Source organism: Coptis chinensis, chromosome 9 (assembly GCF_015680905.1).
Source record: "Coptis chinensis isolate HL-2020 chromosome 9, ASM1568090v1, whole genome shotgun sequence".
NCBI lineage: Eukaryota > Viridiplantae > Streptophyta > Magnoliopsida > Ranunculales > Ranunculaceae > Coptis > Coptis chinensis.
This window is the reverse complement of record NC_141464.1, coordinates 79,008,455-79,022,665: the sequence shown is the minus strand read 5'-3', so window position 1 is coordinate 79,022,665 and position 14,211 is coordinate 79,008,455. Positions and strand designations below refer to the sequence as shown.

The 14,211-nt window shown below is 37.1% G+C and overlaps 1 protein-coding gene and 1 pseudogene across 2 annotated transcripts; both read left to right on the top strand.

Annotated features, from left to right (window-relative positions):
• The first annotated feature begins 759 nt into the window (after positions 1-759).
• Positions 760-2,525, top strand: LOC147478398 (uncharacterized). The gene is made up of 2 exons (XM_086586240.1): positions 760-1,219; positions 2,455-2,525. Exons 1-2 carry the CDS (start codon positions 760-762, stop codon positions 2,523-2,525), a joined length of 531 nt encoding a protein of 176 aa, XP_086442366.1.
• A 3,927-nt stretch (positions 2,526-6,452) lies between these two features.
• On the top strand, positions 6,453-10,197 carry LOC147478397 (B-box zinc finger protein 22-like; annotated as a pseudogene). The gene is made up of 3 exons (XR_015208670.1): positions 6,453-6,800; positions 8,205-8,624; positions 9,367-10,197. The product of XR_015208670.1 is annotated as a B-box zinc finger protein 22-like (transcript).
• Positions 10,198-14,211: the final 4,014 nt, after the last annotated feature.

Sequence of the window (14,211 nt, the reverse complement as noted above, 5' to 3'; positions counted from 1 at the left end):
TAATAATGTCGTAGCGCCATTACTAATGTCGGCGAACTCTTTATTGACTTTGACCATTAACCAAGGGCGCCATTATTACCATCGTCGGCGCCACTACTCATCGGGCGCTACTCTCCTAATGTCGCGTGCTCCAACGGGCAAAAAACCGCCTAATTTCTACCTTTTATATCTACACTAATCTCCTTCTTCATTGTACACACACTCAACTCAAACATTTGTATCAAACAACTCAACCATTTCACATCAATCCTTAACAAACAACACACACATTGCGAAAAAATGGATCATGAAGTATATGAGATATTTCCGCTTAAGTCTTCATCTTCATCTTCATCTTCATCGCCGCTCTTCTTCTTCATCTCCTCCGCCAGAAGACTTCGGTAGATAGTCTTGATGAAGAATTTGTTAATGCCATGCCTCTTATGAAACACACTTTGGCTGTACTTGCACAAGCACAAGTACATGCTCGAAGGCACCACATGGTGGTTCAAAGAAGGGTCGAAAAATTAAACATAGAAAATATGCTCGACTTTGGAAATCTTGAAGAACAACTACTTCGCCGATCGATCCCCTGTCTTCCGAAGAGGATTTCAAACGGCGCTTTAGGTATGAAAAAATCTTTATTTGTTCACATCTTCAACGATATTCAAACTCATTTTAAGTTTTTCAGCCTAAAGTTAACAATCTTTGGTAAACCCGGTATAGATCCTCCGGTCAAGGTGGTCGCAGACTTTTGCGTATTCTTGGTTATGGCGATTAATGTCCGATCAACTTGACGATCAATTATACATTTCCGAGCAAAGTGGAAACCAGGCGTTGAGGCATTTCTGTGATGCAATTATCAAATTGTACGGTTCAGTCTACTTGCGAAGGCCAAATATTGCAGATACAGAACGCTTGCTTGCACATTCTGCCACACGTGGATGGCCGGGTATGTTGGGAAGCATTGATTGTATGCATTGGGAATGGCATAATTGTCCAACTGGATGGCAAGGTGCTTACAGTGGTCGTTCTGGAAAACCATCTGTTATTCTCGAAGCTGTTGCAACCGAAGACTTGTGGATATGGCATTCTTTCTTTGGGATGCCAGGATCACACAATGACATCAACGTGTTGGACAACTCGCCGATATTTGAGCACGTGATCAATGGTACTTCTCCACCTATTTCTTTTGATGTAAATCAGCATAACTATAATATGGGTTATTATTTAGCTGATGGTATCTATCCTGACTATGCGGCATTTATACAAACAATTTCAAACCCTAATGCTCTTAAGACGAAGTGGTTCGCAACGATGCAAGAAAGTCGCAAGAAAAGATATTGAAAGAGCTTTTGGGGTTTTGCAAGCTAAATTTAGTATTTTGGCAAAAGCTTGCAAATTATGGCATGTGGAGACAATGGATACTGTTATGAGAGCATGTATCATATTGCATAATATGGTAATCGGAGCTAAGAATAAAAATTATGAAATGAGGAGGTACATTCCTGATCCAAAAGGGCAACCACAGATTCCACCTACTCGGGAACACTACATTGAAGGGACTCTACGAGTTCAATCAAAGACTATGCATGATAGACTTAAAAGCGACCTTGTCGAGCATCTATGGAGCATTAGGGGTGACCGACATTGATTGTTGTAATCTTTTATTTATTTATTATATAATTAGAGTAACTCTAGTAGTATGTAATAAGGGTGATATGTAATAGTTATCTTTTATTTATTTATTTTTTATTTTATGTGTTTGCAATCATGTATTAGTTGTCGTTCTATTAATAAAATTGTAATTCATTTGCTAAATCAAATGAAGTAAACACATATGAATCACACAACATAATAATAATCACACAACATATCACACAACATAATAATAATGACACAACATATCAAAATGATCAAATGAACAATTCTAAATCACACAACATAATAATAATCGTTATACAACAACCTCCTAGACTATCCTACACGCCTCCTCCTCTGCGTGAACTCCTCCTCGATTTGTCCTTGTCTTTGAACTCTCCGTCTGTCCATCTTTGTGATGAACTCACCCTTGTGCGATCAATCGAGCACGTAACTCATCAATCTGGCGTTGCAAATCGTCATAATCCACATGAGCCGGGAAAAGTCTCTCTCTCTCTCAACATCGAAGCGAACACCGAGGAGCGCAAGCCATCATTTACACGAATGCTTGTCTCATATCTCTCGTGGAGGTCATCCCGAAATAATTATTCATTAATAATTTTTGACATTTTCATAATAAACCAAAATAATAAAACAAAACCAATAAAATAATTACCGAGATAGATGTCAAGGTCGCTCTAACTGTAATTTTACGCCGAGTGGCATCAATAGAAGAAATGGGTCGGTAAATCGCCCGCCACTCGGATCGCTTCAAACCGAAAACCCAAGGCCACTCGGTAGGGGATGCAGTCTTTGGAACAAATGTGTACGCAGGTCCATCTTTGAACGCGTCGGCGGATGGCGGGTGGCCAATCTGGAATTCACGTCGACACCCAAATTGCTAACCAGTATGAATGTTGCAATCGACCTACTACGGTGGGAGCAAATGACCAATAGACACCCTGAACCCGACGGTAGTCTTGCTCATAAGTCTGCAATGTAACTAGGTCGAAGCACGTAGCCAAGTCCAATGCACGCGTTACTCGATGACTTGCTCTAAGGTCATGTCTTTAGCCTCTCGATACATGGGTAGCGGATCGGGAGGGATACCAAAGCATGGTGTGTACATGCAGAACATCTATCCCCTAAATACCACTCCATATCACTCCCACAAGTGAATACCATCCTCCTATGAGAAATGAACAATGCATATCTACCGGTCATTCGCGCCCGATGTGCACTGAGATGTCCTCTAAGGCCTCCAAACAATAGAAGCACGTGTGCTAAGCTCAATCTGGGTTCGGATGAAGTTATGTTATGACCGATCTCATCGGGTCGACGCTGGCGCTTCGACAAGGTCCGTGCCAAGCCCCGAGCCTAGGCCTCTCATCGGTATACTTTCGTGAGGATAGGATTTGTAACGAAAATACTCATAAAACCATACCTCTAAGAGAATGACAAACCCTCCCATCCGGGGACTACCGACAACACCAAGATGTCGAGGCGCTTCTATCTAAACAACGCAACAAATGACAAGATATGGCTCCACCAAAATCAATAATCAATACCAACTCATGCAAGTGCTCAAAGTTAGCTAGATATCCCAAATTAATCGTGGAATGACCGGAAGGAAAAAAAAGACACCCATCAAATACATACGTAAAGCTCTTACATACTCATCAACATGTGTTTGACCATCATCGAATCAAGTGACAAATAATCTATCAAAACTGCAATCTGAATCAAGAGTCAACGGTGTAATGTATGCAGCCTTGATACCGTAAATCCTAACACCCAAGATGCCGACTCACTCGGTCGGACAAGGGAAGAAAGTCATCATTTGGGCACAACTCGAATTGATTGATTACATCTCAACGGATTACCTAATCCTATACTCAAACCAGATATCATGCAAAAATCTAATGGAGTGAAGCCCAACTCTCCCCCGAGGGAAGTGAAAAGTATGTGTACTATCCCACCATCTCTCAACTAAACCATTAATAACTCCCTGAATGTCAGTCTTATTGTAAGGGATGTCAACTAGATGAGCAAAAGGAGTCGCTAAAATTGCATCTCTAACATGGTCAAGTGCACCGACTTTCTTAATATCATCCCACCACGTCCTAAGCGCACGTGGAGTGCAATCAACCCGATACATAACACATCTCGATGTGCATAAAATGAAACTAAAATTAAAAAAATAAAAATAAAAATATACGTATTGTATTGAACTACTAAAATTAACTACTACTACTACTAATTTATGAAATTAAAATACATACATGTTGTTCAAGAACAACTCTTGAGACATGCCTTTCATGAAACCTCTTAGACACCGCCTAAGATGGTCGAAATCAATAGCCTCCGCAGAAATTCAAAATCGACTTTGTCGATATTGAAGCAAAGAATGGATGGATCGTCGACCTCGACTCCTTGATTTCCAAAACTCAGGAAGTGGTTGGTTCATCATCTAGATCACCTGGGGATTATCCCAAATGTATGCCTTTGTTTTTCTTCCTCACCGCCACCACTCCATCGTGTTTGGTTATTATAGATGGATTCGTCGTTTCCGAACTCATTTTTTCCTACTAACTAGAGTGAATGAGTTGAAAAAAAAATTGTAAAATGACAAAGTCCGACCGTCGTAGCGACATTAAAATAAAACACGACGCGACATTATTAGTCTTGGCTGCCATAATACCAATCGTCGCGATGACATTGAGAGATGCCACAAGATTAATGTCGCAAGGTGGGTCCCCAATAAATTTTGCGACCGCGAATTTGTGACTACCTAGAGTTGGTCGAAATTTGCTATCAAATTTTGTGGTAGCATTCTTCAAATTTGAAGAGTATGCTACCACCACCTAGAGATGCTCTTAGACTCTAGCTAAAATCAAATTCACAATGGTATGACACTATGCTTAGCTATTTTGGTTTATGCGTCAGATTAAAATGAGCATCGGCCAAACTTTTGCCAGAGAAAATCTTCAATTTGGTATTTGTTTGCCACCTGACCTCCATTAGATTGGTGCGTGAGACATGGATTTAAGGTTCTGTAATTCATCAATATCCAATCTGATTGTATTGTTCCAGACTTCAGATCAAGTCTTTATCCACTTGAATGAACCAATATTGCAATTATTCTAGGACCTGAATTTTGTTTCAAGTGGTCTAGCTTTTGAGTTCAAGCTCATTTTTTTTCGCTAAAGAAGTTCAAGCTCGTCTCATTCTCATATATCAATGTTTGATACTTTGATTCCATTCGAATAAACCCAGTTCCCATAAATGTATTTTCGCTATTGAATTCAGAAAAATGAGTCTTAGAAATTGGAAGTGTGAAAGATTCAGTTACCTAACACGGCTAACAGTATCATTTGTACGTAAAGAAGTGTAAAACCACAGCTAACCGTCCATTAAACTGTCAATTCGATAGCTGAACATAGATGAATCTTACACATGAAACCAAGATCATCGAAGTTATTGAACAAAACCAACCAACTGTAAATCAGTTCTATAATCTTAGATCACTATATTTAGAACAACAATAAGCCGACAAGAGCTTCTTTCAATCTCACATGCCTCAACCACACTTCCAAATACTAAAAACCATAATAAATTATAAATTGAAAAGCTATTCCGTTCTCCATAATTTTTTTATATGAATTTTTATTTTTTATTATATCGATCGATATCCACAAAACTACACTTTTTTACTACCATTAATACATTCTTAACCACACTCTTTATATATCAGCTTAAACAACACAATACCATGAATCACCATACGACCGCACATAAGCAGTTTGTGAAGACATGTCATTTATCCTAACAGCACACCTATCCATATCACCACTTTTGTCCCTACTTATGTGAAAAAAATTACGCCCATATCACCACACGTGTCCTATTAGCACCTATAAAAAAAAATCTTAATAACTATGTTAGTTTGATTCCAATATTATCTAAAAATACTATATATGTAGACATCTTATTTCTCAAGAAGAGCAACTATTTCCATCTAAACAAATACACTCCCATTTCCATTACATCCTGAGCTAAGTCATTTAGTGTAATATCTTGTTAATCTCTAAAGATAAAATAGACATTTACACAATTTAAAAGTAAATCTACACATTCTTTGAACTCAAATATCAAAGAATTGAAAAGTTAATAATTGGTCCATATGTGTTCTTTCAGTTCTACCTTGCAAATATCAGGTTTTGATTAGCCCGAAAAAAAAGAATCAATTCTTGAGAACCAAAACAATTCTCAAATGGGATGAAAGTAGAAATTATTGAAAAGAAAGCCATTGCAACTTGGTCTTCATGAATCTTAATCCTATTAGTCTATTACTTCTTATCCCAATGGCCCAATTGCAAGAGTGAAAAAGAAAGCAGAGTAGTAGAACCATCTTGCTCCTTCAAAGAAGTAGGGCACTAGGGGTCATAACAAATTATTAATGGTAGGGCAATAAGGACAACCTGATAATTGCCCCCAAGTGGGATCCCTAAGGGCCAAGGCACGACGCCATCCAACAACTTTCTTATATTGATCAAACACAATCAATTTAATCACAAGTATTTACTTCAATTCCTTTTTTTCCTCAAAACAAAAAATTAAAAGGACGTACAATTTATTTACGCACGAAGATATTTTCAAACTTTCACGAAATATTAAGAATTTCGAAAATCCGACACGAAAATCTCGGGCACTGAAAAACCACACACGTGCACCTAATCATAGACACGATCTATTGTCGGCTAAATATCAACGTAAGTATTGTACATTTACCAAACTACCCTTACCTGTTCATAAACCCCATCAACTTCTAGAAAACCAGCTGACTCCTCTTTTTTTGTTTTCTCCCCATCTTCATTTTCAGCTAAACCCTTTAAAAAAATCCAAAGATCTAAACTTTGAGTATATTTATTTGATATTTAAGATTAGAAACAAGATTTGTTGCTTGTTTTTTGGTGGTGCATGTTGTTATAAAGATGAAGATACAGTGTAATGTTTGTGAAGCAGCAGAAGCAAATGTTTTGTGTTGTGCAGATGAAGCAGCTTTATGTTGGGCATGTGATGAGAAAGTTCATGCTGCTAATAAACTTGCTAGTAAACATCAAAGAGTTCCGTTGACTAATTCTTCTTCTTCTCAGATGCCAAAGTGTGATATTTGTCAGGTAATAATAAAAATATTATCTTTTTTATTTTTTATGTTGATTGGTGTATTGAGTTTTTTGGTTTTATTGGACGGGTATTTTTTTTTTTGTAAAATTTAGTCCATTTTAAGGTTTTAAGTATCTGTTTGTTGATTTGGAGAGCTGGTTTTGGTGTATTTTATTAATTCCTTTTGATGACTGTATATAATTTTGTGAAATTTTGATTTGTTGAGTTTGCTCTGTATGGTGATATTAAAGTCCATTTTAAGGTTCTGGGTATGAATTAGTTTTACTGATCTCAATTATGAATCTCTAAGGTCGTATTAGTTTGAGTCGATTTAGTGTGTTTTTTTATATGTATTTTTTAGTGACGATGGATCATTGGATCGTATAGTGAATGGTAGGTGAAAATGATTTTGTCATCTTTGTTGATTGATTTGTGTCTGGGTTTGTTGAACTCATTCATATACTGATGAATGCTTCCGATCTTTAGTGTGATTGATTGTTATCCTCATCCAAATAGGGGATCGGCAAATTAATTTCTAGTATAGCGCGCTAATTGTGAAGGAGGTGAAGGCGTGAAGCAGATGATCCTGCGATTTATTTTTCAGTATATATTCAGTGAATTAGTCCAATTGTTTAGCTTCAGAAGAAAAGCATGTGCAGAGAAAAGTAGGCTGTTATAGGGGAAACACAACATTTAGTTTTTGACCTTGCTGAGTAATGGAAGGACCAGGGATGTGCTAGCAGCAATACTACTTGATAAATTTGCCACCAACTTCCTAGCTGTTTCATTAATGGGCCATAAGTTGTGTCTAGGTAAATGGCATACTGGTAACTAATTATGTCTGTAGCATGGTCCTCATAATAATTTGATGGTCTCGTACTTTTGAAAAAGATCATGACATGTGCATGTCTTTGTGTAATTTTTTTGTCTTGTTTCTATTTCTTTTACACACACTTTCTTCGTGTGTGTGTGGGGGTGTCGCTTGCTCAAGTACTATACCTTTTTTAGATATTAACTCTCAGTAATCCCTTTTCCTTCTTATCATGACCTAAATAATTACCTCTTCACGAGTTGTAAGCTTTATTTCAATCAGATTTATTTTAGAATTGATATGTTTGTTCTGATAATTCATGTTTCAACCAGATTTATTTCATCATGAAGGTTTACCTATACTGACGACCAAGGGCCGTGGCTCATCATATTATTTCATTCATTTCGATATGCACAGCATAGCGCATTTGTTGATCATAGAATATCCCCCTTATTTGGATTAGCTGTCAGATATATCAACCTCCCTCCCCTCCCTGAAGTCAGGCTTCTCCGTAGCATGTCATCATGCCATGGAGAAACAAAGACTGATTTGGAGTTCTATTGAGTCTGTTAGCTACTAAAATTCCTAATATTTTTTCTCTCTGCAGGACACTGTTGGTTACTTCTTCTGTCTGGAAGATCGAGCTCTACTCTGTCGGAAATGTGATGTTTCCATACACACTGCCAACACCTATGTATCTTCCCATCAGCGCTTTCTGCTTACTGGAGTTAAAGTGGGGCTTGAAACCACAGAACCAGTTGGTTCATCTACTAAGGAAATGTCAAATTCTATTGGAGCACCCGCAGAAAAACTTTCTCAATCAGTGCGTAGTAGTTCAATGTCACAGAATGGTGAAAATAACGAAGTATTATCCCGTCAAGTTGGAGTTGGGGCCATTACCAGCACCTAAGCTTTCATTCTCTGGGGAACTACAACTGGGAGCATTACTGACTGGCCCTTGGATGACTTTCTCGTACTAACGGACTTTAGTAACAGTTTTGGGTTCATGGAACATGGATCCTCTAAGGTATCTTCTAGCTGATCAGTACAATCTTTTATTTTCCATTGTTTTGTGTTTTCTCTAAAGAAAAAATCATGATACTGTTTTCTTCTCCCCTGATAGTTAGGATAATATTGCCTACACTCTTAAATCTTCTTTACTCCAGTATGTTAAACTGCTTATTCATAATAATAGTTTATTTGCATTTCCTGCTTTGACCATTTGAAAACTCTCATAGCTTTCGAGAGGTCCATCTCAAAGGTGAACAGCCTAAACCAACTTTACCTTTTTTGAGTAAGACACAGTGTGCTCTTCAATAGTTTTGGACTTTTGGTTAGAGACCATACTCTATATTATCACCATGGCACAAGGACAGTTCTTGCCTCGTTGTCATAGATAGTGATGCCTTGACAGATTTTTCATTCTCTTCCATTCAGAGTGTAGGCCCTGCTTCTGTTGTTGAAGTGGCACACCTGTGATGGGATTAGCATCCTTATTTAGTGGTCCTACTCGAACTTCTGAGCTGGAAAATTTCCAGTTGGGACAATATAATGTGTGGGTTCAAGGCTTGTCTTACCATACAATTACTCATGTCTCACATCTTAAGTATAACCTCTGATTGTTTTAATTAATAGTAGGAATTTTTGGAAGTTTATCAGTTAATGGATTGCAAAGTGTTCATTTATCACTAGTGTCTTCCAGGTCCTTGGCTGATAAATTTTGGACTCTGAATATATTTGCTGATGTATCAATGGTGACTTTTTTTCAGGCCGACAGTGGAAAGCTTGGGGGTTCTGACTTTTCCTTATCGTCACAAGGTGCAAATGAAAGATTTGATATGGATGACTATTCCGTTAAGGTGCCTGAAGTCCCATGGATAGTGCCAGAGATACCATCTCCACCTACAGCATCAGGACTCTTTTGGCCAAAAAGCTCTCGAAACTCACCGTCTGACAATTCAGTGTTTGTTCCTGATGTATGCTGCTCCTCTCCTCAAAACTTCCAACGTTACCAACCAAACCATACCATCTCAAAATACCGAAGGTGGTGACTGCAGACATCAAAAGGATAGGGCATACTTTACTGGAAGTGTTGTATAAAGTTTGTATTTTCTTTCAGTGTATTGAGTTTTGGGCTTAGCAGTCTTGATAGGCTGTTCAGGGTCTAGGCTTTTTTGAGTTGCTTCTTTTTATTTCCTTTTAATAACTAAAGAGTGTATGCAGGTTCTTTCAGTTGCTAGGTAACCTCTTGTTTGTCTCTGTTGATAGCTAACGCACTTAGGTGATGTACTGTCAAATGAAGGACGTGTGATAGTAGAGAAAAACACTCTGGTTTGCTGCGCCATTTACTGACTTGCCAAAAGGGAGTGTATCGATGATACCTGCGACAAATGTATCCAAGTCCTTTTTTGCTCATGAAATGGCTAAATTAGAGAATAATGTCAAGAAACAAACTGAGACAAGGAAGTGGTGTTTGGCAGGCAAAGTGAACTGTGATTTGGTTTGTGCATTGATGTATCTTTGGATCTATCAAATTTCATTGTCTTATTTTTTTAATACTTATTTATTGAAAATAATGATCCATCTTATTGCTTTACTGATATCGAGAACGCAATTTCAGAGACTTGTGTAGGTGGTTAGTGGTAACATGTGTTGTGTTCCAGACTTCCAGTCCATTCCACTATTATACCATGGTAACATACTAGCCTTGACTGAATACATTTGAGTCCCGATCTTAAAAGATCGATCTCTTGGCATTATGGTACATGCGGCCATCTAAACCGTTAGATAGCATGGTGATGTTCACCAGCACGTGCTCTTTATTACGTCATCCCTTTCTCTCTCGTTGGCTTTTCTTGCCCCCCTCCTAATCAATGTTACAACTACCACCTTAGAATTTATGTTGTCGTTGCTATTGAACAAAAATAGATAAAAGAACCATATATATCAACCATCTTTCGAAGAGACGTTTCTTAATAGATGTGATCGATTTCGAGCTTTAGTTGATAATTTGTTCCTCTTCTACTAGTGAGTTCATTTCTTTTCTAAACTTGCCATTATTTTATTTCACCCTAGACCTATTTTTATAGACAACCACATCAAAATGGTGATAGTCCAAAAATTTCTTGTGATGTTGTTGAAGACTATTGTAATAGTTATAATGAGGAAGACATGCTCGAATTTGTTATCGAGAATCGGGAAGACCATGGTCTATTTGAAGGAAATGAGCATCTTGAATGGGAAAATATCGGTGCAGTCGATAATGTTGAAAGCGTCGACAATGAGGACAACGAAGACATGTTAAATAGCATAATGACTCCCGTGTTGGCATGGAATTTGATTCTCCGTAAGAAGCCTATGATTTTTATAATTATTTTGCAAGGAGGACATGATTCAAAATTAGAAAATACTTAATAGGTAAATCTCAGCGTAAAAATGAAATCATAGCTGGGTCATACTATTGTTCCCTCCAAGGTTTTTGCAACGCTACTAGATCAAACCCGATTGAGCAGAGGCAGAGAAAAAGATCTAATACAAGAATTGGGTGCAAGGCTGTCATGTCGATAAGAAAAAACGAAAAGAAAAACTGGGTTGTCACTCGAGTTATTGAGGAGCCTAATCACAACCTTGCAACTCCAAGCAAACGACATAAGCTTCAGTCTTCGAGAAAGGTACCAAAAGAACAAGAACAAATGTTGGGGAACATGCAATTAGTTAGGTTTAAAGTCAATCTTATGTTGTGTTATATGGGTGTTGAAGCTAAATGAATTCGTAATATTGGCTACACTGAAAGAGATGTTATAAACGTTCTCGGTAAGGTTCGAAGACATGAGCTTTGACTTGGAGATGTGGAAGTTGTCCTTAAATTTTTTGAGCATCAACAAATGGACAACCCATCATTTTTCTACTCAATCCAAATGGATCTGGAAGGCCAAACCAAAAATTTCTTTTGGGTTGATGCACGGTCAAGGATGGATTATCACTATTTTGGAGATGTTGTTTGCTTTTATCCTACTTATGGGACAAACCGGTATAGTGCATTTCATCCCAATTGTAGGTGTCAACTATCATTACCAGACAACAATCTTCGGTGATGCATTTCTTTATAATGAATGTATGGAGTCTTTTGAATGAGTCATAAAGACATGGATGAGGGCAATGAACAGTAAGCAACCAAAAGTGATTCTAATAGATCAAGAATCTGCAATTGGGGTAGCTATTGAGAAAGTGTTACCTAGCACGCACGCCACCATCGCTTTTTTCAGTGTCATATTACAAAAATGCAATCGAGAATATACGTCCACGCGGATTAACTCAAATCCAGGTTTTTGGGATGATTTTGTTAAATATTTGTTTGGGTATGAGACTATCGAAACATTTGAGCTTGGCTGGAACGGGATGATTGGAAAGTACCAGGTAGCTAGGAGAAAATAAGTGGTTAGCAAACCTATTTGAAAAGCGAAAGAAATGGATGGGGTTCAGTTTATACGCGTTATATATTTTGTGCATCTATGTACACGACCCAATGGAGTGAGAGTATTAATGCGTACTTTGATGGCTATTTGAAGAGATCTTTGTCTTTGATAACATTTATGAAACAATTTGAAATGCTGTAGTATGCAGGCGAGATGCTGAAAATGATGAAGACTATGAAAGCAATTATACCAATCGTGCTTTGAAATTTTATATGGTAATTGAGAAGGAAGTTGCTGAAGTTTACACGAAAGAAATTTTTGCAAGGTTTCAGCAACAAATCCAATAAGGTTTTTCTTATCGCCAAAGAAAGATTGAGGAAACCGGTACAAAGTCCATGTTTCATATGTGGAGAGACAGTCATGATCATACATTTCGAACCGTGACATATGATTCTTGTGATAATACTGTCACATGCAGTTGTTTGTTGATTGAATTTGCTAGATACTTGTGCAGACATGTTATGAAGATATTTGTAGTTGTGAATGTTTTGAACCTTCCAGAAAAATAAGTGCTTAAAAAATGGACAAATGATGCAAAGTATGGATCAGTGACAACCAAAGATGGATAAGAAATGGTAGATGATTGTCATGTGTCTGTTACAGTAAGATTTAGCCAACTCTATCGCGGAAGTCGTTAATATAGCAATTAAGGTGTTTCATCACCAAAGCATTCAAGGTTGCAATGAAGGATTTCTATAATCTTTTAAAGGAAGTTGAAGCGACATTCAAAAATGTGGAAATCAGCCCCATGAAGCAAATTGGAAGTGCACCAAGTGAAAGTTGAGCCAAACGAAGTCTGAAATACGTATGCGCAAAGTCAAAACCATTGAAAGATCCACCCATTATGAAGCATAAGGGGCTTACCAAGAAGGCACAAATCATGGACTGACAATAATGGCAAGAAACAAACAAGAACCAATCCCGGTCAAGCTAAGGATGTTAAGAAACTTGTCAAGTTTAAGTTATAGGTTATGGTCATTATTTACTCATGTTTGTTAACTTGTAATTGTAGTTTGTAGTGATATGCATTCTTAGTCAACAATCTTTAAGTTTAGGAGCTAATGACTTGTCTCATGGTAGCATGAACATCAACCTTAATGATCCTAGTGAGGTGATAATCATTCTGCTTTGTTACAATTATTTATACATGTTTAAATGTTTGCAAAACAAATTCTTTTAGTACTCAGCTCATTTTATTCTTAGATTACTCTTATACTTATATTAATATTTTCATGAAATTCTATAGGTTTTGCAGATGAGTTAGAATGGACATAAATCATGCATGCATTTTGGCTATGTGAAAGTGGAAGATGGCTAATGACATTAGATATTCTTCATCACCTGCTTATTATATTTTATGAAATTGGAAATTGGAGGTGTTATGTAACTCCCCTTTTGGTACTTCGATCATGTTTGTGATCTTTTTCTTGTATTAAGCCTCACTATTTTGAATGAATAGAAAGATTGTGAAGTACATATGTGTGGTTGTTCAAGCAACTCTCTTCTGTTATTATGTATGTTGGTAAATGATAAATAATGAAGTGTGAAATTCAACTGCCTAGATAACAATGTCTATCACACTGAACTGTACCAGCAAGTTCTTTTGGTAAAGATGTACTCGTAGGTTGCGACACTGTAATATTCGATTATGATAATGTATATGTACATGTTTATCTAAGATTAAATTACATTGATAATTGGTCATATTGAATAGCAGAGTTCAAACATCTTATTACCACGACCATACTGCATAAATCTTAAAAGCTAACAACAAACGATATACTACTACATTTTATTTACTTCATTTTTCCCCCTAAGTTAGTAAGTTGTGCTCAAATGAAAAATATATATATTACGAGAAGGTTGGCTTAGTTAGGAGTACATTTCCTAACTAACCGTATTCAATAAATAAATTCCGGTGCTGAGACTTGAACTTGGTTCTATCGAAAGTGAGAGCCGATTATCCGAACCAACTAGATAGATTGATTACGCTTTTTTACTTCTTCACGCGAAAAATTGTTCATGACTTATCTCATTCCTATAAATCCCTTTACTTAATTAAACACACACATTTTAACATTATACTATATAATAATTTTTTTTTTCTTTTGAGTCGATCCCTGTTTTAATTTTCCTTTG